We start from the raw sequence: 23,005 nt of genomic DNA on the forward strand, positions 1-23,005 counted from the left end.
AGGGATTACAACCCTCTTCTCAACGGTTTATTGGCAAATAGAGGAAGTTGGTTCATTTTTCACAAACTCCACGCAACAGAGGCAAAGGAACAGAAGCCAGTAGACTAATAGACACAACTCATGCCTAGTCTAAGTTTGTGTCAAAGTTTCAAGGTCATATATTCATATAAAGTTCCACTCTGGACTGAATAGGGAAGGAAGAACAAATCAAGGCTGAGCCAGTGGATACCATGAGATACGGTGACACCTCCCTCCCAAGCTATTACTGCTTGGGTCTTACCTGTTCTGCCAAATATGAAGGACTCATTGGAGAGCTCCCCACTGTGAGTAACAATCACGAGTTTGTACATTCGGCCTTGCAACAAGTTCTGGAAAGAGAAGCTCTGGACCAGCGGGTCAACCTGAGCTCTTTCCTGAAGAGTTTTGTCTGGGTTGTACAGGAAGATGTTGTACCAGCTGAGCTCACCCTCCGAGGCGGTCCAGCTGAAGGACAGGTGTTTAGTGGAGTTCTCCGTGATCTTCAGATTGGTGACAGCTGCTGGGACTGCAAGAGCCAAGGGACAAGAATGAGTCAGCGTTTGGCATGTCTCTGACCCAGTCTGGGATCAACACCTTGGTGGACACATTCAACTCCAAACACATCAGCTCTGAGTTAAGATGCCGACTTTCAACAGATGCGAACAGAAGCCTCCCAATATGGGCTTCCCTGAGAGGTCTTGTCAACAGCCCTTCCCAGCTGATATTTCTGTTTCTGATTTTGATAGGTTTGCGCTCCAGACAAGCTATGAGTTGGCCTACCCAAACATTTACCCCATCTAAGAACTGCTAGAGAGAGTGAGGGGGCTGGTCTTGCAGCAGGGTCTTCGCGACACAGGACAACAGGATATACTCACGTTAGCTTTATAGTGTATTTTAAAATCGGCTAGTATTATATTTTTAGCTTTGCTCTTTCCACTCAAGAATTCTTTTTAGCTAGTTTCCTGTCTATTGTGGTTCTGTATTAATTTTAGAATGTTTTTCTAGTTCTATGAGACATACATATCATTGGTATTTTGATGGGCGCTGAACTGAAGCTGTAAGTCACGTTAGGTGGTGGATATTTCAGTCATGTTCTTCCTTATACTCCACTAGTGTGGGAGCTCTTTCCAATTTTGTGTTTCTGTTTCCTTTTCCATTTCTGTCACCAGAGATTTGTAATTGTCATTGTAGAGACCATTCACTCTCTTAGGCAAATTCTAAGTACTTTGTTTTCTTTGTAACTATTATAAATAGCATTCTGTTCTTTATTTCCTTCCTGGGAGTTTTGCTATGATACACTAAAACGTTTTCATGTTTGTTTTTGTATGCTGACTTTGCATCCTGCAATTTTACTGAATGGTTTATCAGTTCTGTCTTCTGTGGACTCTCCTGGGCTTTGTTAATAGGTAAAATCATATATTCACAAATAGTGATAATTTAACAACTTTCATCCTGCATATGTGGTTTTGCCTTTCCTTTCTTTCTCTTGGTAACTAGGTCTGAGTAAGGCTTCTGGTACTATGTCGTATGAGGTAGTGGGACTAAGATATCTGTCTTGTTGTAGATTTCGACCCCTTTTGGGGGCTGAATGACCCTTTCACAGGGGTCACCTAAGACCATCAGAAAACACAGACATTTACATAACAATTCTTAACAGTAGCAAAATTACAGTTATGAAGTAGCAACAAAAATTATTGTATGGCTAGGGGGTCATCGTAATATGAGGAACTTTATTAAAGGGTCACGGCATTAGGAAGGGTGAAAACCATGGTTCTAGATCTTAGGGGAAAGTTCAGCTTTCTTCTCATTCAGTATGATGTTGGCCAAGTGTTCCTTATGTATGGCTTTCATTATGCTCCTAGATCCAATTTGCCCACTTTTCAAAAATTATGAAGAGAGGTTGAATGACATTGGATGCCTTTTTCTGTATAGTGGAGATCTTATATGCAGATTTGCATGTGGAACTATCCTAGCATCCACAAGACAAACCCTCTGATTATGATGAACAGTTTGTTGGGTGAGACTTGCTAGAGCTCTTCTGTGTTCATTAGAGATATTAGTCTACAATTACAATCTTCTTTTTTTTTTTTCTCCTTATCTGGGTTTGGTATCAACATAGCGCTGCCCTTGTAAAATGCTTTTGGAAGAATTCTCTCTGCTTCTGATTTTTGGACCGGTTTGAGAAGAACTGATTTTATTTCTTTCTGGCTGGTTGGAGGGACTCCCAAGCGACTGACCACAGATGAGGAAGCAGCAGAGAAACACAGACACAGAAAACTTCAGCACTGGGTCCCCATGGAGCTGGCTGAGAGACAAGACAGTGGTAGGGAACCATGGTAACTGCTCTGTGGTGCCCACTTGAAGTCCTGGAAGGAGAGTCCTCAAAAAGTTGGGGGGGGGGAGGAGAAGGGGAGAGAAACAGGAACCGAGGAAGTGTTTTATCATCACCTGACATCCTATTTTAATCCAAGCTTCTGACTTTTTGAGGACTATATGCTAATACATTTGCACTGCTCCAAACAACTGAGTATATAGCAGAGTCAGCTTCAGCAACGGTAAACCGATAGCACAGTTTTTAACGATAAATCAGAATGGAAGCGTGGTGCACTGAGGTTATGGGCACTGACTGGCTGGTGTGGAAATGTGACGTCAGAATGGGTGTGACTACAGTGTCAAGAGCTTTACATCTTTTTCCAGCATCACCCGTCTCTCACCTTACAGCGTTTACACTATGGTAGACAAGGAGATAGCTGGTCCAAGACATGACATTGTGTTAATTACCTGTTCGGCCTTCAGCCTGGGCTTCCTTGCTAAAGAGGCCTCCGCTGACAGTTAGGATGTGCATCTTGTATTTCTTGCCTGGCGTTAGGTCTTCAAATTTGTGCTGCTTGGCGGTAGCTGGCTCTGACGTGTTGCTCAGGAGAAGCCCGTTCTCATTGAGAAGCAGGACATCGTATCTTTCTGCCAAGCCAGCAGCTTTCTGCCAGCTTACCGTTAGGGAGTTACTGCTGTAGGCATTGTCTGCAACGACTCCTTGGACAGGCGCAGGAACTGCAAAGAAACAAGAGAGGCTAGAAAACTCAGGCTCCACCATTTAGGGCTAAAATATTCAATCGAGGAAAAATTTGTAAAACCAAAGTGCACAAAACTACGCTATCTTTTCTTAAAAATAATTTGGGAAAAAAAAATCAAATTTTGAAAAGTGCGCAGTTCTGAAGACTTCTGTCTATAAATAAAATCTGAAATAAATTTTTAGCAAGTGTACATTTCCCTCAATCACGTTTAATTAAAAAACTATTAAAACAAAAATATATAAAGACGAGAAATACTCATAAAACTGTCAGAAAATGTACACACTTAGTTTTAAATTAGATTTTCACCACTTTGCTAAGTCGATTCATTCACTGGTCCACTACTGAGAACCAGAGAGCCCTATCCCATCGGGGCCTTCACCAGCTAGAGCTCACCCGTCTGCCCATGCGCGTCAATCTGGTTGCTCAGGGACCCACTAACAGAAGCAACGGCGATCCTGTACTTGGCCCCGGGCTCCAGGCTGTGGAAAGTGTGCTCTGAGATGTGCTTCGGGATGCTTTGAGACTGAACCTTCTCGTTCTGCCTGAACGCCGACACCACATAGGAGTCAACATCCCCACCACCAGGGGTCCAGGTTACCATCAATTGATCCGTGGCTCCGTTGGCAGAAATGTGAATATTTTTTACAGTACTGGGAACTGAAAAAGAAAATAAATTTAAAAACCATCACTTAAGAAATGAATGAACCATGGGGATATTCAACTAAAGTTTCCAAGCTGGACTGGGATGTGGCTCGCGGCTATTGTACTTGCCTATTGCGCGAAGCCTCACGCTCTCTCCCTAGCACCTCCCCAGGCCAGGTTTTTTAAATCATTTATCATTTACTGAAAGAATGCATGTGAAGAAAGAAATACAAATTTGCTGTTCTCCCCTCCTCCCCCAACTCTTCTGCCAGAACAGAAGTTAAGGGGAGAAAGTTCAGACGGAGATCAGGCCAACGAGAGAAGTAAAAACACTAGCCATATATTGAGGGGTAGTTGATCATCTCTATCCAAGACTTGGTTTTCTTCTTTACTAGCTATATGATATTAGGCAAAGTATTTATCCTCTGTAACTTTCTTCATAAGGAAAACCTATCAATGGTGATAATAGTAACGAGTCGTTGGCTTATGAAGTCTGGGCAGAATATATTTTGCTGTGGTACTGACCCCCAATACGCTGTCAACTTATATTATTAAATAAGTGTGGTAGTGCCTAACAGAATTCCAAAGAACGGACACCCCAGCAGCAGAGCTATTTATTAAATATATAATATAATCTGTGCATTCCGGAAGACCCAACTAGGCATGCCCTTTAGATGTTGTCACCTAAAAGGGTCCTTGTCATCTCCACACCATAATGCACTTTTGTTAATTCTGCTTTTACAATGTCATTGTCATTATCAGGACAACTTTATGCTTATTACAATCCCTCATGTCTCCAAGCCTTAGCCTAAATACCTGCATCATCTAACCCCTTACATACATCACTGCGTCCACTCAGGCTGAAGAACAGTACTTCCAATTACCCGTGAGGCCCTCAATGAAGGCCGACTGCTGAACGTCGCCACTGATGGTCAGGACAAGGATTTTGTAATGGCGCCCCGGTGTGAGCGCTGTGAACTGATACTCAGTTGCGGTGTTCACAAGGTGAATAGGAGGAAAGACCTTCATGTCATTGAAGAGCAGCTGGACCTCATACTGGTCAACGTCCCCATCGGCCAGTGACCAAGTCACATGGAGGTCCTCGGTGCTCCTGTTGCGAAGTGTGAGGTTCTTCACAGGCTCTGGGACTGGGGAGAAAAATGGGAAGATATTTCAGGAATGCGGCTGATCAAGTTTACCTACACAATCTATGACTCATGCTCAAGGATCTGCCAAACATCTCTCACCCCCTGAAAAACCTTGAGTTTCTTCATGCATAATTAAACAAGAAAAATTGAAAGCAACTACTTAGGTTGTGATTTTTCCCCCTGACATAAATCTCATATGCTACATGTTGGTAGAATATAATTATAAAATGAGTTATGATCTCAATCAGAAGATAAAACAAGATGTCTATAATTTTAAGCCTTAATGCAAGAAGACAGAAAAGAAAAATGAGACACATTTTTCTCCCTCCCTCACTGTGCTTGCTTTTGATCTACCAATATTCTGCAATGGCAGGCCATTGTCTGACTGAGTGATGTAATGGTAGGCCATTGGTTGACTAAGTAATGTAATGGTAGGCCATTGGTTGGTTTAGTGATGTAATAGTAGGCCATTGGTTGGCTTAGTGATGTAAAGTAGGCCATTGGTTGGCTGAGTGATGTAATGGTAGGCCATTGGTTGGCTGAGTGATGTAATGGTAGGCCATTGGTTGGCTTAGTGATGTAATGGTAGGCCATTGGTTGGCTGAGTGATGTAATGGTAGGCCATTGGTTGGCTGAGTGATGTAATGGTAGGCCATTGGTTGGCTGAATGATGTAATGATAGTTAATTGCTTGGCTGAGTGATGTGAGCCCGAGGTGAGAGCTATCGGGACTATAGCTGAGTGGTCAGGAAGTAGAGAGAACTCAGGGTTTCCATGAACTTATTCAGTGACCTCCTAGTCTGGTCACCCACACTTCTGGTACCCCCTCCACTTACTCGTTCTCCCATTCCCTTGTTCACTAGCTTCGTACTGTCCACTTTTGGTACTGACGGTGACACTGTACAGGCGTCCGGGGACGAGTTGAACAAATACACACTCATTTTCTGACTTGGGAATGCTTTTGGTTTGAATGAAGCTGTTTTTGTTTTTGATGGTCACTTCATAGTGATCGAAGTCTCCAGTGGCATGTACCCAGGACACCTTTAAGTAGTCACTCCTGGCAGAGTTGCTAACGCTGATTCCCTGGACTTTGTCAGGTACTGGAAAAGAGAACAATGAAAGTTTTAGTGGTTCTGGGAGAGCAGTTGATCACAGATAACACCCTGAGACAATAAAACAAAGAAGCTAGTTTTTATCCTGATGCAGACCTATACATCACAAAGGGGAAATATATTTGTGTTACTTAAAGTGACCTTTTAGCAAAACCTGATGGATGCATTCTAATCTAATAAATGACAAACAGAATGTCTCTTATAAGGTGGAATATTAAAATGATAACTAGTGCCTAATATGAAGGATAGAACACATATTGATGACCCCAGCATCTATTGGTAACTCACGTTTACAAGAAAAGTATTAAAAAACTCAAAAGAGAAATAGAAAAAGAGGAAACGCATATGAGTACATATATAAAGAGATGTTCTGAGTCACTAGTGATGAAAGAAATCAAACTTAGACCCCAATTCTGTATTCCTTCAGCAAAACCGAAAACCTGACCCAGCCAGCTATGGGAGAAGATGTCTTTTACGTCCTTCCACAGAGGTCACACAATGAACTGTTGTGTGTACACAGTGAACTATCACACAGTTCTCATAATTAATTTCTTATTCACTAGAAACAGACATTTGAGTATCTTACTTTTATTATAAAAATAGGAACTGTGAGCAAATCTAAGCAACATAATGATAACTTCAAAAATTCAAGTCCCTGAAAGATGACATACTTTTTACATACGTCAAATGCCTTTTTATGTCAAAACAGCTAAGAAATGAAAGACTTATTAAGCTAGGACCGTACATAAGTAAAGCTATGCAAGGAAGAGGTGAGCGTGATGAGTCAGGACATTGGCTATCGGGGGATGGATTAGTCAGGCCTGAACCATGTGATTGGACACAGATTACTGTCAAAATCCTAGCTAGCTTTTATTTTAGGCAGCAGTTTCTCATGCCATTTTAAATTCATAAAAATCACTAGCTAGATGCCTAGAAAAATCAAAGTGTCAACTGATGTGTACTTCTTTTGAAGCAAGAATTATGACTAATGCTATTTTGCAAACCTGAGCCTCTTTCCAATAGATATATCAAATGATTCCATGGGCCCATGTTTTCCTTCTTCATGAATAGGAAATTGCCTTTTACTAGGAACACTGCAAAATAAAGCAATTCTAACATTAAAGGATTGTCTGGCTTTCAATTTAGGACTGAATTTTGATTCAAAAATAAATAATAAGTTTTCTCTCTCTTGCCTATGTGTGGGGTGTATCTACACGGAGTATTGCATGTACATGTGTGTGGGCGTGTGCACACGTACGTGTGTGTGCTCAAATAAATGTAGAGGCCAGACATTGACATCTTCCTTGTTTTCCATCTTACTTTTTGAGAAAGGGTCACTCACTGAACCTAGAACTTGTCAGTCTGACTGGGTAGGCCAACCAATTGGCTCCTATCTGCCTATCTCTGTCTTCCTAGGCCAGGTCCAACATTCTACCATCACAGATGTGTGGCACCATGGTGTAGGAGGTCCTTCTGTTTGTGTGTTGCTTTCATTGGTTAATGAATAAAGAAACTGCCTTGGCCTAGTTGATAGGGCAGAACTTAGGTAGGCGGGGAAGACAGAACTGGATTCTGGGAGGAAGAAAGCAGAGTCAAGGAGAAAGCCGCCATGGAGCCGCCAGAGACACACATGCTGATTCTTTCCTGGTAAGCCACTGCCACGTGGCGATACACAGATTAACAGAAATGGGTTAAACTGAGATGTAAGACTTAGCCAATAAGAAGCTAGAGCTAATGGGCCAAGCAGTGCTTTAATTAATACAGCTTCTGTGTGGTTATTTCGGGGCTAAGTTAGCCGGGCGGCTGGGATGAAGAAGCCACCTTCCTTGCCACAGCACCACGCTGGGCTTTAATGTGGGTGCTGGAGACCCATACTCAGGTCCCCATGCTTGAGTGGCAGTCATTTTGCTGACTGAGCCATCTTCTACCTCCATATCTGTTTCTATTTGACTAGAACCAGGTCTGGATATTCACAGGAAAGGGCATGGACAAGGGGCCCATGCTTGACCCGGAGCACTGAGCCTCCCTTCCAGTTAGCTGTCTTTTTTAGCTCTTTTGAACACCTCTAGGACTGTGGGAGTTTGGTTTACGTCATAGGAAGTCTGCTCTGGCATATGCCAAACTCATGTCCTTTTCTTTTACTTTCTCCCAAATCATAGACGAGCCAGAAATTCCATCATTTTGGCACTTTATACTCTATTTCTTCATGATGCTTTTATGCGGGCTGTATTCATATCTTCTGTTGGATTATATTTACTGATCAATTTTATTTTAGAATGTATAGTACACCAAAGGTCTGGAACAATGACAGGGCTTCACCTGAAACCAATTACAGCTCTGTTAGCATTCAGTCACTGCAGGGATGAGACATTCTGAGATGACACTGTATGCACGGACTGAGGACGGCCGGTGATCTTGGCAATTTACTGAAGGCAAAGCAATTACTACAGGAAGAAGAAGTAGCTGAGCGCAGTGCTAAGTCAATAAAGGGCACTCCAGGTGGAACTGGAAGCGGTTTGTGAGGACGGCTTCAGTGCCTGGCGGGAGGACGTGACGTGGGATTAGAAACACTGGTTTGTTTGTCTAAACGGAGAAGAGCTTTGGGAAAGTTAAAGAGCATTAAGACAGTCAGCCCTGACCAGTCTGATAGCAACTCAGCTAGGAGTCTCCTGTTAGAGTCATTGGCCCCTGTCAGTCACGCACCAGATCAAGTTCACGCTGTGGAGAGAGTAAGGAGGCTGCGCTGAGGAGAAAACAGTGTGTTTCTCACATTTGGGAAGATCTTAGCAGCGGCCTTGCAATGCTAGCGTCATTTGCAGAGAGAATGCCAGTGAGGTGGGTGAACCGGAAGTTGCAGATCGGTAGTTAGGCTACAATAGCCTTCATTCCCAGTCAGTTTTAGGCCCTGAGTTGATGGATAATGTTGCTCTGATGTAAGATTACTCCGGGAGTGATAATCAGCTTTTCAGGTCTAAGTCACATTTTTTTTTTTCGAGACAGGGTTTCTCTGTGGCTTTGGAGCCTGTCTTGGAACTAGCTCTGTAGACCAAGCTGGTCTTGAACTCACAGAGATCCGCCTGCCTCTGCCTCCCGAGTGCTGGGATTAAAGGCGTGCGCCACCATCATCCAGCCTAAGTCACAATTGTAATTATCAGTATAATTATGCTTTAGATTATTTGATGGTAGAGAAAAGTCTCTGTTCCTGATTAGTGCTTCCAAATTTGGCTGGATGTAATGGCTGAACTTTGCCACAGTTCAGTCACGTGACCTTGGAAAAGCCACACTTCGTTTCTGGGATTTTCATGGTCTCCAAATGAGAAGGCAGAAGGACCACTTTGATGCTAGCATTCTGTAACAAGGCGAACAGGTGGCTCTTAGTTAGGGACAGGAGGCACAAGGCCTGTAAACTAGAAAGCCAGGTACTTCCTTCTCAAAGACCCAGGGGCTACAGTGACGGTTAAGAGGTCAAGAGTGCTTAGTGTTCTCACAGAGGACCTGAGCTTGGTCCCCAGTACCCACAGCAGCTGGCTCAGAACCACCCCGATCTCCAGCTCTAGGGGATGGGACACCCTCTTCTAGATTTCAGTGAGCACCTGCGCTTACATGCATATAGCCATGCAAAGGCACACATAATTAAAAGATACTGAAAGGAAGTATAAAAAGAAATTGCCGACCCGTTCTTACTCCTCATGACTTCATGGGTTACTGTGTTTCTAGAGTTTCCCTATGGGTAATCCGGTGGAAACCCTTGACTTTGATTACTCATCTACCTGGAAGGTAGCAAGTTCCTACTCAGCTCCAGCATCCCAGCATCTAGGCTCTCTAAGAGGGTGAAGTCTCCATCCCAGATGATCATTGGAAAAGAACAGTTTCAGAGTCCCGTGGAGAAGACTTGACAAAATATTGATGTCAACTTTAAGCAGAATTCAGATGTAAGCCCCAGAAAGTGTGAGTACATCCGGAAAAATGGTGGCTGTCTATATTTCGTTCCTTCCAGCCTATTAAAGACCTGTTATTCATCTGCTAAGAATTTTGCTGCCTTGTTCAGGAACTACAAAGGGTACCATTTTTACCTTGTGTGCAGAGGAGGCACAGTAGTCTTGACCATCACGTATTTCAGCTAAGACTATGGAGTCAAGAGAATCAGAATCAGACCTAAGTTTAAGCCCAAGTTCTAAAGCTTCCTGGCAACTCAACAACAATAACAGTTGGGCAAAAAAAAAAAATACTTAACCTTGACACTTGGTTTTCTCATCTATAAAATGGGAATAATAATGACTATCTCAGAAAGGACTATGTAAGGATTAATTATTTAGTATATATGAACCCCTGTTCTAGTAACCAAAGAACACTCCCTAAAAGTAAATAATTGTCATCCTGTTTAGATATAATATAAATTCTAGTTATGAAAGCTAGGGCAGTGTTCTTGAAAATGTAACGTCTCCTCATGTATATATTTTTCAGCTAAAATAGGAAGACTATAGAGCAATTTTGTGATGTTAATGACCTTTTATCCAGGACCACTGCAGGTCTGAGATGCTCCGATCACACAGCTGACCTGTTTCTGAGAGGCCTGTGCCGTCATAATCCTTACCTGTCCGTTCTTCGCTGAAGGAGTGACTGGCGTAATTGCCACTCTTGGTGGTTATGGTCACATTGTAGAGGCGGCCTGGGGTGAGGGAGCTGAAAGAACACTCGCTGACAGACTTGGCAATGATGAGGGACTGAACCACCCTGCCCTCGTGGGAGAGGGTTACCACGTAGTTATCCACGTCTCCAGGAGCTGGCAGCCAGGAAACACTGAGGTAATCATTACGGCCGGAATTGTTGACCGTGACTCCACTCACGCTGGAAGGGACTGTGAGTTCACACAAGGAGGGAGAACCGTCAACGAAAACAGAATTACAAGTTTGAATCGACTATTTTGCTCAATAAAAAACTGTGGACTGGGAGTTCTTAGTTGGTCACACATGAAGTGGAGGAGGTATTAGGATCTCAAGTGGCTTTGGGAAGAGGAACTATCTTTCACCAGAAGGCTAAAGAAAAACAAAACAAAACATCACTAGGAGGTCATTTGGATGCCTCATAACCCAAGTGTGCCACCTCTGGGACTTTATGGGGTTTCTGTGTAGGGAGTGTTTTAGGGGTTATTTTATGGGACTATACCGGGAGGGTTTTGGTAGAAAAGGGAACACAGACTATAAAAGTTCAAATAAATCATGTTGGATCTAACTTATCAAAAAATAAAAAAAAAACCAAACCAACCAACCAAACAACAACAACAACAAAAACCAAAAAAAAAAAAAAAAAACCAAAAAAAACCCCACCACCACCATCAACAACAAAAAAACCAAAACCAACCAACCAACCAACCAACCAAGCAAACAAACAAACAAACAAAAACACTCAAAAAACAGAAACAAAGATACTTGAGAGTAAAGGAGAAAAATTCCACGAATTTTCTGAAGAACTTAGACTCTGGGTCGCCTTTGACTTTCATGTGACCAATTTTGTTTTTTTTTTTTTTTTTTTTTTTTTTAAATTCCTGGGACGTTTAATAGGAAACACATCTGGAGGCGCTGCTTATCCCTTTGCAAAGCGTTTTCTGCCCTCTAGTGGCCGGAAGCCTCAAAGCACATCCTGGAAGCCTGGCGGTCGGGAGACTGGGCAGAGAAACCTGTAGCCAGGACTGGGAAAGCCATCTTGAGGTCGATGCCACAAACATTTACCCAGAGATTTATATTTCCCAGGTGTATAAACATGGAACAGACACAGATGCCTTAAGTTCCAAGTTCAAACTGAGAAATTAGAAAGTGGGGTGGTAAGAAGTTCCTTAGGTACTGGAGGTGAGTATCTGGTACACAGTACTGCCTTTGGTGACGGCAGACGGAACTCTTAGAGTGCACAGACTGTTTGCTGCCTCATCATGGGCTGTTTAACCCTCAGTTGTCTGTTTTCTCGTAATTGTCACGGCACCCAAAGGAAGGGATTCGGCTCAGTGAAGCCTGGGGGTCCTTATGCTCTATATGGCCTGATTTTTATGAATTAAGCCCAAAGTCTATCTTACCCACAACTGATGAGCTGTGCATATGCTATTAGAAAAGACAGAACCATCAGGAGTTTTTCCAAAAGTGAAACTCACTTAAGATGAAATAGATATACAAATTATCGGGTACTTTTCTAGAATTTCCTCAGCTTCGGATTAGACTGATCGAATATCTGAAACTTCAAACCGCAGTTCCCACCATTCATTCTATCTAGGCTGGGAAGGTTTTCATGCGCTGGCTTCGACTCTGAGGAAGCTTGTGTGAGCTAGAAGAAGGCTTTGCAGAATTATTTGAATGTTGAGAAATATATGAGATATTTGAAAAAACGCTAATCATTATCATTATGGTCTTAGCCACTGAATTATTTTATAGTGTGCTATGTAAAACCTGTACTACTTTAGAGAGTTTCTGAAAGCCTTAGTCATTAGGTATCCACAATAGTGGCACATTTTTCCTCTCTCAGGACAACAGTTGGATATCACACATATTTATTCAAAACTTTTGTTCTCAAAATTTTATAATTATTCTTCATAGACTTTCTCATCAACTTAGTGAATGCTTCTTTTGTATAACATGAACCAAATACTGATATTTCTGATTATGTTTAAAGTACAGGAATAGAAATGATTTATAAAATAAAGTCCCATTTATTCTAAATATTCATGGACTTCAAGTGATATCAGAGACCATACTACTTTAGTACATTATAATGGGTAGGATAGCCTTTGTGGTATGTCTATTAGTATTGGGATAGTTTTTTCTTTCGGTGGTACTGGGATTAAATTCAAGGTTTTGTGTCTGTGAAACAAATGCTCTATCCCTGAGATACATCCCCAATCCTTTGTGGTGTTTAAAATAGAAATGAACCCGGGACAGAGTATGCCTAGCTTACCAACTGACTCCCTTTCCTCTTAAAGCGCATCTAGACCATATTTCCCAGCTTCCCCTGCAGTCAGATGACACTAACTACAGCCACGTAACAGCTCTGTCCAGCACAATGAGGCTAGAAAAGCTACCTCTGCTTCCAGGCCTACTAATCTCTTCCAGACCATGTCCGGTCTCGACCTCAAGTCTCTACAGGAGTGGAAAGAGTTGTGGGAATCCAGAGGAAGGAAACTGTCAGGTAGTAGGAGCCTAGATCTTGATTTGTACTTGGAGAAGAATCGGTCGGTAGAGTTGTCTGCTCAGGAGCGGCCACATTGCCCAGTAGTGTGATAGGACACAGGTCTCTCTAACCTGACCGATACGGGCTGCAGCTCACAGGAAGATGGACACACGGGCCTTCTCAGATGTTCAGCCCTCCACTCTGACCGCACTACACTGAATCATGGTGCCAGTAACTCTTACAAGAGAAGGGAGAGGGTATCGGGTCTCAGGAAAGACACTGGTATCTTTCTTACGTCTAGAGCCACAGAAAGAGAGCACTGGCAGGTGTCAGGGAATTTCTACTAAGACCAAGAGACATGGGTTCAGTTTTGTAGCTGCTCCTCTGAAAGTTAAGACAGCAAAATAGGGGACACTGGTGGTTTTGGCAAGAGATTTATACATGACATCACAACTCTTAATTGCTATCTGAGCGTCGGGTTTATAGATAAAGTCGTCTGAATCCAACTTATAATAATCATGTAAAATTAAGAGGTCGTTTGTTGACCTGATTCTGAGTTTAACCATAGTTATCAAAGCATCAATTGGGTTTGTATATTTTTCTCTAAGAAACTGGAACATAAATTTCATATATTATATGAAATAATATATTGCTTTCATGGGCTTCCAATGTATGATGTAGAAAAATTCCACTTTTTTCTTTGGTGCTGAGGTTCTCTGACACAGTAGCCATACTGATACTTAATTGTCTTCTCAGCTCGCAGTTTCAACTGACAGGACCAGTAAAGGCCAGGGGTATCATTTAGGAGGCATTCAGCACTAAGCATTTGATGATATTGCTTACAAAACATATATGTGACTTCTACAGGAGTTCAGCGGTATATTCCTGTTGTCCCAGCTATTGGAGAAGCTGAGTCAGGAGGCTGGTAAGAGCCAGAAAGTTCAGAGTCAGCCTGGGCACCATAGCAAGACTCTGCATAAGCCACTGGAGAATTACATCTCATTTTAGGATGTTTAAAATGGAAGGCGGCTCCACGTACTGACGTATCTGGAAGCTGCAGACACATATAGGCACTTCTTACCTGTTCGGCCTTCCGCCACCACCTGCCGGGAAGAAATCCCTCCGCTCACTGTGGTCACCACCACCGAATAGAGGCTGCCGGATTTCAGAGCGTGGAAGCTGTATCTGCTGGTCTCACTGGAGACGCTCTCGTTTTTGATGACCACATTCTCGTGGATCAGTAAGACTTGGTAGAACTCTACATCTCCTAAGGCCTTTGTCCAGTTCGTGAACAGGCTGCTGGTCATCCCTTGGTTGGTAACATGCAAGTCAGTCACGTGGGCAGGCACTAAAAGGCAGTGGATAGAAGATGAAAACCCATTACGCTCAGTCACCCCAAGGCAAGTAGAATAAGAACGAGGAGTCAGAGAGTCACAGTGGAGACAGACTAAAGAGCTGCAGGTATAGAACACATTTTGTTTGTTTTTGCCATGGGTGTTTCACCCTGTTTCTTGTGGCATATGGACGCTTATTCCTCTACAGGGTTCAACCAGTTTAACCAGCTGTTTATACAACAGTTTTCCATTAATCAAAGTCAGTTAAGACTAATAATGGGACTACGGTGCTTATTACTGGGCTTTGACATTTATGTAACAGAAACTGTTGCTTTAGAGAACCTTCTTATTTAGTATAATTTTATCCATCCTTATTCTACAAGAACACAAAACCACGTAATCTACCAGAGCCAATGTCTGTTACAGGGTAGCAATGGGACATTCCTTCAAGCTGGTGGTTAGGTTATGGCCTAGCAAGTTGGTTACTTTTTTGTAAGTATATTCTCCAAAGGGCTATTGCTTCTGTTCATGAAAATGCTATATAATATATAGCATTGTTACATATATATTATATATATATATATGACATCAATGACTATTATAGTAAATAGTGAACGCCTATTACCTTTCAGTTAGAGCAGAAGGCATTTTAGAGGGTATATTATCTAATATACACAAGCATCTATAAAGTTGATTTCATATTTCTTTTACTAAGGAGGAAACCGAAGCTCATAGAATAGGAACTTTTTGATCTTACACCACAGCTTGATAAGTAATCAACCAGGTATCCAAGCCAGAGCTCTCTCACCCCTGAGCCTGTGACCTTTTTCTAAATTATCAACTACTGTCGCTTCCAAGACATCCATTAGTTGATGTTCACAGATACTGAAATTAACACTTGCTTCTTTTTGCACACCTTTCTTAAATTATAACAACCAGAGCTTTAATAGACTCCCTTCCCAAAGCTCAATAACTTTTGTATTAAGATGCAAATATGTTGACCAAAAGTGTTACAAAACGCAGGCTGGTTTTAAAACCTTCTGCTTTTAAAACGTATATGGGAAGTAAAGGAACTATAATTATCAAAACAGTTAAAACAAAGAAAACAACCCCCCCAACCCCCACTAATCACAAAACACAGCTTAAGGACAAATGTCAGCCAATTTTACTAGAAAGTTATAGTAATCAGGACAGTGTAAATAAAACTGGAAAAAGACAGACAGACATAGAAAAGAATGGAAAAAATGGGACATCCCAGAAAAGTCTCTCTCTCTCTCTCTCTCTCTCTCTCTCTATATATATATATATATATATATATATATATATATATAGCTGTTTTGTGTTTTGATAATCATAGTTCCTGTACTTCCCATATTTATGCATGTATATACACACATGTATATATACTATATATACAAATATATGTTTGTATGCATATATATACATGTATGTGTGCATGTGTATCTATGTTACACATACATGTGCACAAGCATTTACTTATATGCGTACATATATGCAATATACATATGAGCACACATTATGCACATATATGCACACGTGTACATATATATGCATATAAAACATATGTCTCTATATATGTGTACACACATATAAAGACTATATATATAGTCAATTTCTAGAAAGAATCATAAGACAATTTTGTGAAGAAGGGTAGCATTTTCAACAAATATCTCTGGAATTATTAGATGTACATATGAAAAAGGAAATTTCATATTTAACATTTATATATTAACATAATAATATTTAATAGCAATAGAGGTCAATTAAAATTTAATTCAAGAATGGTTTGTAGGCCCATGGTGTAAGTCTAAGCCTATAAGTGTTCCAGGGAAGATCTCTGTGGCCCTTTGGTAGGCCGAGCTTTCAAGTGTGCTACCAAAAGCATTGTCTATAAATGGTCTTAACAGTTTGATATGAAAATTAAGCACCGCTACTCACCAAAACACACTAAATTCAACAATGAGAAAAAGAGCCACACACCAGAAGAGAACATTTGCAACACACATTTCTAACTTGGGTATAAAAATAAGAAGTCTCAAAACTTTTGTTTGAGGTGACTCAGCAGGGTAAGCGATGGCTTCCATGCCTGATCACTTGTTTCCATTCCTGGGACTCTCCCGGTAGACGGAGAGAGCACTGACTCCCACAGGTTTTCCTCCGAGCCCCTCACAGGTGCTACAGTGTGTGCATGCCCACAGACGCACCGAGAAAAACAAACAAACGTACTTTCAAAATAGAGACGAAAGGTGACATCCTGACATTAACCTCTGGGTGCCACAGTCACTCAGGTGTGTGAGTGTACCTGCTTACACGCGAGCTCACACATGTGTACACCACACACATACATACAAATCTGTTTGTTAAGAAAACAATGGCAATTAGCAAAATATCTGACATAACCTTTCCCAAAGGAGATAAAAGACAGTGAAAAGGCACAGGGAAGGATTCTCAAGTCAGTGGTTGTGAGATCCCACTAACACACCTACTGGAAAGGTTTAATTTTAAGATAAACAAAGAGACACATAGACAGACAATACCAAGTGCTGCCTGGAACGCTCATACATTGTTTACAGAAATGTAAAGTTTTATAATCTAGCTGGGCACAGTGGCAAATGTCTATAGTCCCAGCTAACTAATGGGGTGGCTGAAACAGAAGGGTCTCTTGAGTCCAGGTGTTTGAGACTGTCCTGGGCACCAAAGTGAGACCCCATCTCAAAATGTAAGAAAAGGAACATTTCAATTGCTGTAGAAGGGAGACCTACACTTCCTTGAAAAGTTAAACAAATACTATATTACACTTACTATATCGCCCAACGATATGAGTGATGGGGTGATGAAAATATTAGGGTACAAAATAATGCCTTGGGCTTTCATTTCCAGCTGTATGCTAGACTAATACCATGAAGGATCACTCCAATAAGTGTATCCTACGTATTGGATAAAAAACAAACAAACAAACAAACAAAAAACAAATGGAACAATACATTGTCAGGAACGCAAGGCATTCTCAGTGGCTGGTCAGTAAGTGGTCACTGAAGTACTGAAGCAAGCTGTTGCCTTCAGCATATGTTTCAGACATGAATTCACACTTTGTTTTTACATTGCTGTAGACTCCTGCATATGGGAGGTAAAGTGGAGGACTCTTGGGCTTAGTAGGCTGATGGCTGAGCCCACATAGAACTGTATCCTGAAAGTCTATGCCTTCTCTGTTTCCCATACCACGGCAGCCTTCTTAGCATTGGCAGAAGAAAACCATTTCCTTCGAGATTTTTTTTTGTAGATTTTTTTTTATGATTTTATATGTGCTGGGAAATGTCTCTGCCATGGATCTAACACCCAAGCCTTCTTGAAAATTCCTAACCTTGAGGTACTTTCTGTGTGCATGTAGCTTGTTATGATTTCAGCTCCAATAAGGTTGACACTACCAGGTTCTAGGGCCATGCGTGTGAGGACAAGCCCTCAAGCAGAAGTGCCTAATGGCCCTGGTGATATTAAAGGGCCCTGCATGACCCACATGTGGTGTGGTTGCATCAGCCACGTATGACTCAGCTAAGCCCTTGCATGCAGGGGTGAGTCCTGTCATCTGCGTATGACGTACCCACGTCAACCCCCATGTACATGCGTTAGGCAGCTTTTAAAAGCTGGACGTGCCATCTTTCTCTCTGCACACTGACTTCCCCAGCCTGTGCACGCCCCCTCTAATAAACTGCTAACTGGGTTTGTTGTGTGTTCCGTGTTTCCTTCTCACCTGTGCCAGGTAATTTTATTGGTACCATGAGACTTGGGAGGCTCTCTGGCCCCGAGCCCTTCTCCTGGGGTCAGGATCCTGAACTGGGTATTTTTTTCCACAACAACCATGTGTTCCATCTGCCTGAGCGTGGTTTCTACACACATCACTGGCTTCAGTTGATGAGTTTCCCCCATTCTGGTCAGCTTGACCGTTTCTCTGAACCTGAGGAATTGACCGTTGAGCTTCTGGTGTTCCTAAAAACAGGGGGACAGCCCCCAACCATGTCCTTCACAGCTACGGTTGAGGCCAACCTGCCTGCTACCTCTTACGGGAAGAGATTATTTTAGCAAAAGTAGGAGCTTTCATTTCATTTGCTCCTTCCATTCACCTTACCTCAGACTCACCAACAGCTCTTCTCCTCCTTTTAGCCTCCCAACCTCCCAGCTCGAATGTATCTTTTCATCTACCAGCCTCCCAGGTAGATCCCCAAGTCTGGAACACCCCCAAACCCTCTGATGCTAAATACCATTCCCCCATCATTATCCAATTACAAGACCCTAATAAATATATTACTTAAGCTCAGTACCCCCTCTCTCTCCAGAGCCTTAGGGGACTTAAGGCTATTATCTCTGACCTTCTAAGAAAAAACTACTTCGCCCCACCTCTTCTCCCTTTAACACCCCTATACTTGCTGTTAAACAACCTAATGGAACCTATCACCTGGTTCAAGACCTCCAGCTTATTAACTCCTCAGTGGTCCCTCTTCATCCTGCAGTGCCTAACCCTTATACACTTCTTTCCACTATCCCTCCAGGAACCTCCCACTTCTCAGTTCTGGATCTTAAGGATGCGTTTTTTCTTTATTCCTCTCAGCTTTCAATCTCGAAATATCTTTTCTGTCACCGGGCTGACCAAGCAGCTGGGACAGCAGCATTCCAGAGCCCAAACCTACCTCAGTCACCTCAGGGATTCATACAGTTTATCTTACATTCTCACAGACACCCCCTGAGACCCAGCAAATTCTGTCCTACCTACATCAGTTCTTTTTTTCTAATAGCAAAGCTCTGTTTCATTTTGTCAAGGCTTACCTCCAACCCACCCCTGAGGACTTAGAGCTCTTAAAAGCTACCAGTGCCTCTTGGGAAATCTGTCAAAAGTCAGATCCCAAGACCAAAGATCGTAGCTTCCCTTTTCCCACCCACCAGGCCAGGGTCTCCCTTCCAGGAACTGACTGGTAGCTTGGTTTTACTCATATGCCCACAGTCAGATGAGTTAAATATCTCCTGGTCTTGGTGAACTCCATGTCTGGGTGGACTGAAGCATTTCCCACTACTAAGAAGAGTGCCCAGACAGTTTCTGATGTTCTTCTCTGAGAAATTATCACCTGGCTTAGAATCCCAACCTCTCTTCTGTCAGATAACGGCCCAGAGTTTACCTTCTAGATCTCTCAAACTTTGTCTAAGTCTCTTAACATGCCCTGGTATTTTCGTATCCCATACCACCCTCAGTCTTCAGGGAAGGTAGAACGAACTAACCGTTCCTTAAAAGATGTTCTTGGTAGGATGCCACAGAAGCTTCACCTCAACTGGGTAAAACTTTTGCCTCTGGCCCTTCTTAGGCTTAGGGCTCTTCCCAAAAGCCACCTTTTCATCTTTCCCTTTGAACTCATGTTTGGGCATCTGGTTTTAACCCCTGGTCTCTCACCTAAAACCTCTCCCCTTCCTGATCACCTGCTTACTCTGCTGTTATCCCATCTTCGCTCCCTATTATGGGATTTTACAGACTAGTCATTATCTCAACCGGGTGCCAATTCATGCCCACTGCCAATTAAAATAGGAGATCAGGTACCGTTTTCTCCCCTAGATCAATGTCCCTCACCCTTTTCCACTAAATGGCAGGGCCCTTTAAAGTAATTCTTGTAACTCCCACAGCTGCCAAGCTCGAGGGACTCTTCTCATTGGATTCACCTGTCTCACCTTAAACCTTTTACTCTTCCAGCTCAAGATACACCCTTATATATGGTAACTCAAACAGGCCCTGTTCTCTTAAGTTCCAGAGGGCACCAAGACCAGCCACTCTTTCTCCAGTTCCAGAAAAATAAAAGTCTCATCACTGTACTCAACTCCCCTGTGCCAAAACTCCATCTATTCTCCCTCTTCCTCTTTCTCCTATCTGCTTTACCAACTTCTCTATATCTCTAATGTCATACTTAAATTTCCAGATTAACCACTCAGCTGTTATTACAGGGACCATCATTAAACATAGAGCCAGAGGTACAAGGACTGTCAAAAGCCCAGGTGGTAAGAAACAATAATGAATTTGGGGACATTCGCCACCCCAGATTCCAAAAACTCACAAAACAGACTTTAACATAACAGGTTTGTCACTGACTGCAGCAGTGTGTCCTGGATGTTAAGGTAATACCATGATGCTAAAGAGAACAAGTGTCTTAAGATTTGCTTCCGGTAAAACATTGAGGGGTCTAATAATTATCCTTTCTAATAATCCTCCCTTCTTTTCCTTCCCCCTCTCCACCATCTTCCATTCTAACACTGTATCATCGTAATTATAAGTTTTTAATATGTCTAAAATTTAAAATTTCTTTTCAAACATTTTTTTTTCATAAGCTCCAGGGAGCCAATTGGACCTATCTAAATGGACCAGCCGGGCAGGAGTGGTGCACGCTTTTAATCCCAGCACTCGGGAGGCAGAGGCAGGCAGATCTCTGCGAGTTCGAGGCCAGCCTGGTCTACAGAGCTAGTTCCAGGACAGGAACCAAAAAGCCACAGAGAAACCCTGTCTCGAAAAATAAAAATAAAAAAAAAAAAGGACCAGACTCTCCCAGGATAAGTATCATTTAATTCTTCCCTTATCATTCCTGGTCTTGGGAACTCCTGGAAAATTCCCTCCTTCACCCCCCCCCCCAGTCCCCTTCTACCTACCATCTTGGGACTTTCCTCCCTTAATCACTGGGATCTAAAATTTTTTTCCAGACATAATTTTCTGCCTTTCCAGCATTTTGCGAGGTCCAAGCTGCCAGCCAGGCAGTTCTACAGAGCCCAGAAAAAACACAAAAGTAATCAGCCACCGCAGGACGTGGTCAAGCATGTCAACTCTCCGACGCCCACAAAATCAGCAGGAAGCAGTTATGAGAGACCTTACGACACCCCATTCCCACCCATTAAAGAGCCTTAACTCCCCCAAATTTTTATAATAAAAAGGGTGGAATGTTATGATTTCAGCCACATCAGGCTGACACTTCCAGGTTCTAGGGCCATGCATGTGCAGACAAGCCCTCAGACAGAAGTGCCTAATGGCCCCGGGGATGTTAAAGGGCCCTGTGTGACCCATGTGCGGTGTGGTTACATCATATGACTCAGCTAAGCCCTTGAGCGAATGCATGAGCCCCGTCATCTGTGTATGACGTAATCACGTCAACCATCTGTGCACATGCGTTATGCAGCTTTTAAAAGCTGGATGCGCTATCTCTCTCTCTCTCTCTCTCTCTCTCTCTCTCTCTCTCTCTCTCTCTCTCTCTCTCTCTCTCTCTTTCTCTCTCTCTGCACACTGACTTCCCCAGGCCTGTACAAACTCCCTCTACAAACTCCCAAGTGGGTTTGTTGCATGTTCTGTTTCCTTCTCACTCACGCCAGGTAATTTCACAGCTGGAATTCCCAAGTGTACGTGTCTCAAAATCCTCAGACGGACTAATTATGTTAAGCTAGTTCTGAGTTGACAGCAGTCCTGGGGAAGAATCAGCTGAAAGTTCTTTCTGAAATGCATCTTCAAACAAAGCCTTAGAGAATACTCATAGACTAAGATTCCAAGCAATATAAGCTTATAGAAAAAAAAAGAGAGAGAAACATTTAAAGAAATAAAGCAGTATGAGCAAATAGCCTCAAAAATCAACAAACAGTAGCCCTTGACGCCTGGAGTTCAGATTTCAGTATAATGACTGACAGAATGCAAAGCTAACATTTTTATTTACATATAATTATATGTAAATATTACTATATTTAAATTTACAAATGGTTATAAAAGAGTACAGCTAAAACATATCTAAAGGGCTTGGGAGATAGCTCAGTCATAAAACTCTTGTTCAGTGTACATGTGTGTATGAGAGAGAGAGAGAGAGAGAGAGAGAGAGAGAGAGAGAGAGAGAGACTGTGGGACTGTGTGTGTCTGAGTGTAGTATATATTTAACTAGAGGGCAAAATAACATATATAGAGAAGAGAAAATCAAAGGGAACATATAAAAGTCAAAACTATAACAGAATTTAATAGATGAGAGAGAGCTGAGAGAGCTGGGAAGAAGAATTCATGAGCTGAAACAAACAGCTGAAGCAATCGTGCAAAGTGCAGACCAGAAAGTGAATACATCAACTGCAAAGCTTGTTACAAATGGGGAATGGGAAGGAGGCAAGAGACAGTGCTGGAGAGATAATCGCAGAAAATTTCCAGGATTGAGGAAAGACGGTGATTTGAAAGAACAGATGTCCCAACCAATCTCGGGTAGAGGAGTAAAAGGATTTCTGTACCCAGATCGTTCCTCTGGCACAGCGGACGGCAGAGGTAAAGGGGGTGGTGATTATAAAGGCCACATTAAATGGACTTCTCATGGGAAAGGAAGGATTAGACCGGAAGCCTGCTTCTTAACAGACAATACGTACCAGAGAAACTAGGAAAATTCTTCCAGTGTCCTGATAGAAAATACCTTTCAAGACCTAAACATAGGAAAACTGCTTTGCGAGACGGAGATCTACGTAAAGACACAC

At 42.3% G+C, this 23,005-nt stretch overlaps 1 protein-coding gene across 2 annotated transcripts in view; it reads right to left on the reverse strand.

Annotated features, from left to right (window-relative positions):
* Ptprb (protein tyrosine phosphatase receptor type B) overlaps nt 1-23,005 on the reverse strand; it is a 109,648-nt gene that overhangs the window by 35,784 nt on the left and 50,859 nt on the right. For both annotated transcript variants that reach the window (XM_075954877.1, XM_075954878.1), the window contains 7 exons: nt 14,227-14,493; nt 10,588-10,851; nt 5,718-5,981; nt 4,619-4,882; nt 3,486-3,749; nt 2,800-3,069; nt 281-544 (listed from right to left, as the gene is read on the reverse strand). In XM_075954877.1, coding sequence (XP_075810992.1) covers nt 281-544; nt 2,800-3,069; nt 3,486-3,749; nt 4,619-4,882; nt 5,718-5,981; nt 10,588-10,851; nt 14,227-14,493 — 1,857 coding nt within the window. The remainder of the gene's footprint in view (nt 1-280; nt 545-2,799; nt 3,070-3,485; nt 3,750-4,618; nt 4,883-5,717; nt 5,982-10,587; nt 10,852-14,226; nt 14,494-23,005) is intronic.

This window comes from Microtus pennsylvanicus, chromosome 20 (assembly GCF_037038515.1).
Source record: "Microtus pennsylvanicus isolate mMicPen1 chromosome 20, mMicPen1.hap1, whole genome shotgun sequence".
In the NCBI taxonomy this organism is placed as follows: Eukaryota; Metazoa; Chordata; class Mammalia; order Rodentia; family Cricetidae; genus Microtus; species Microtus pennsylvanicus.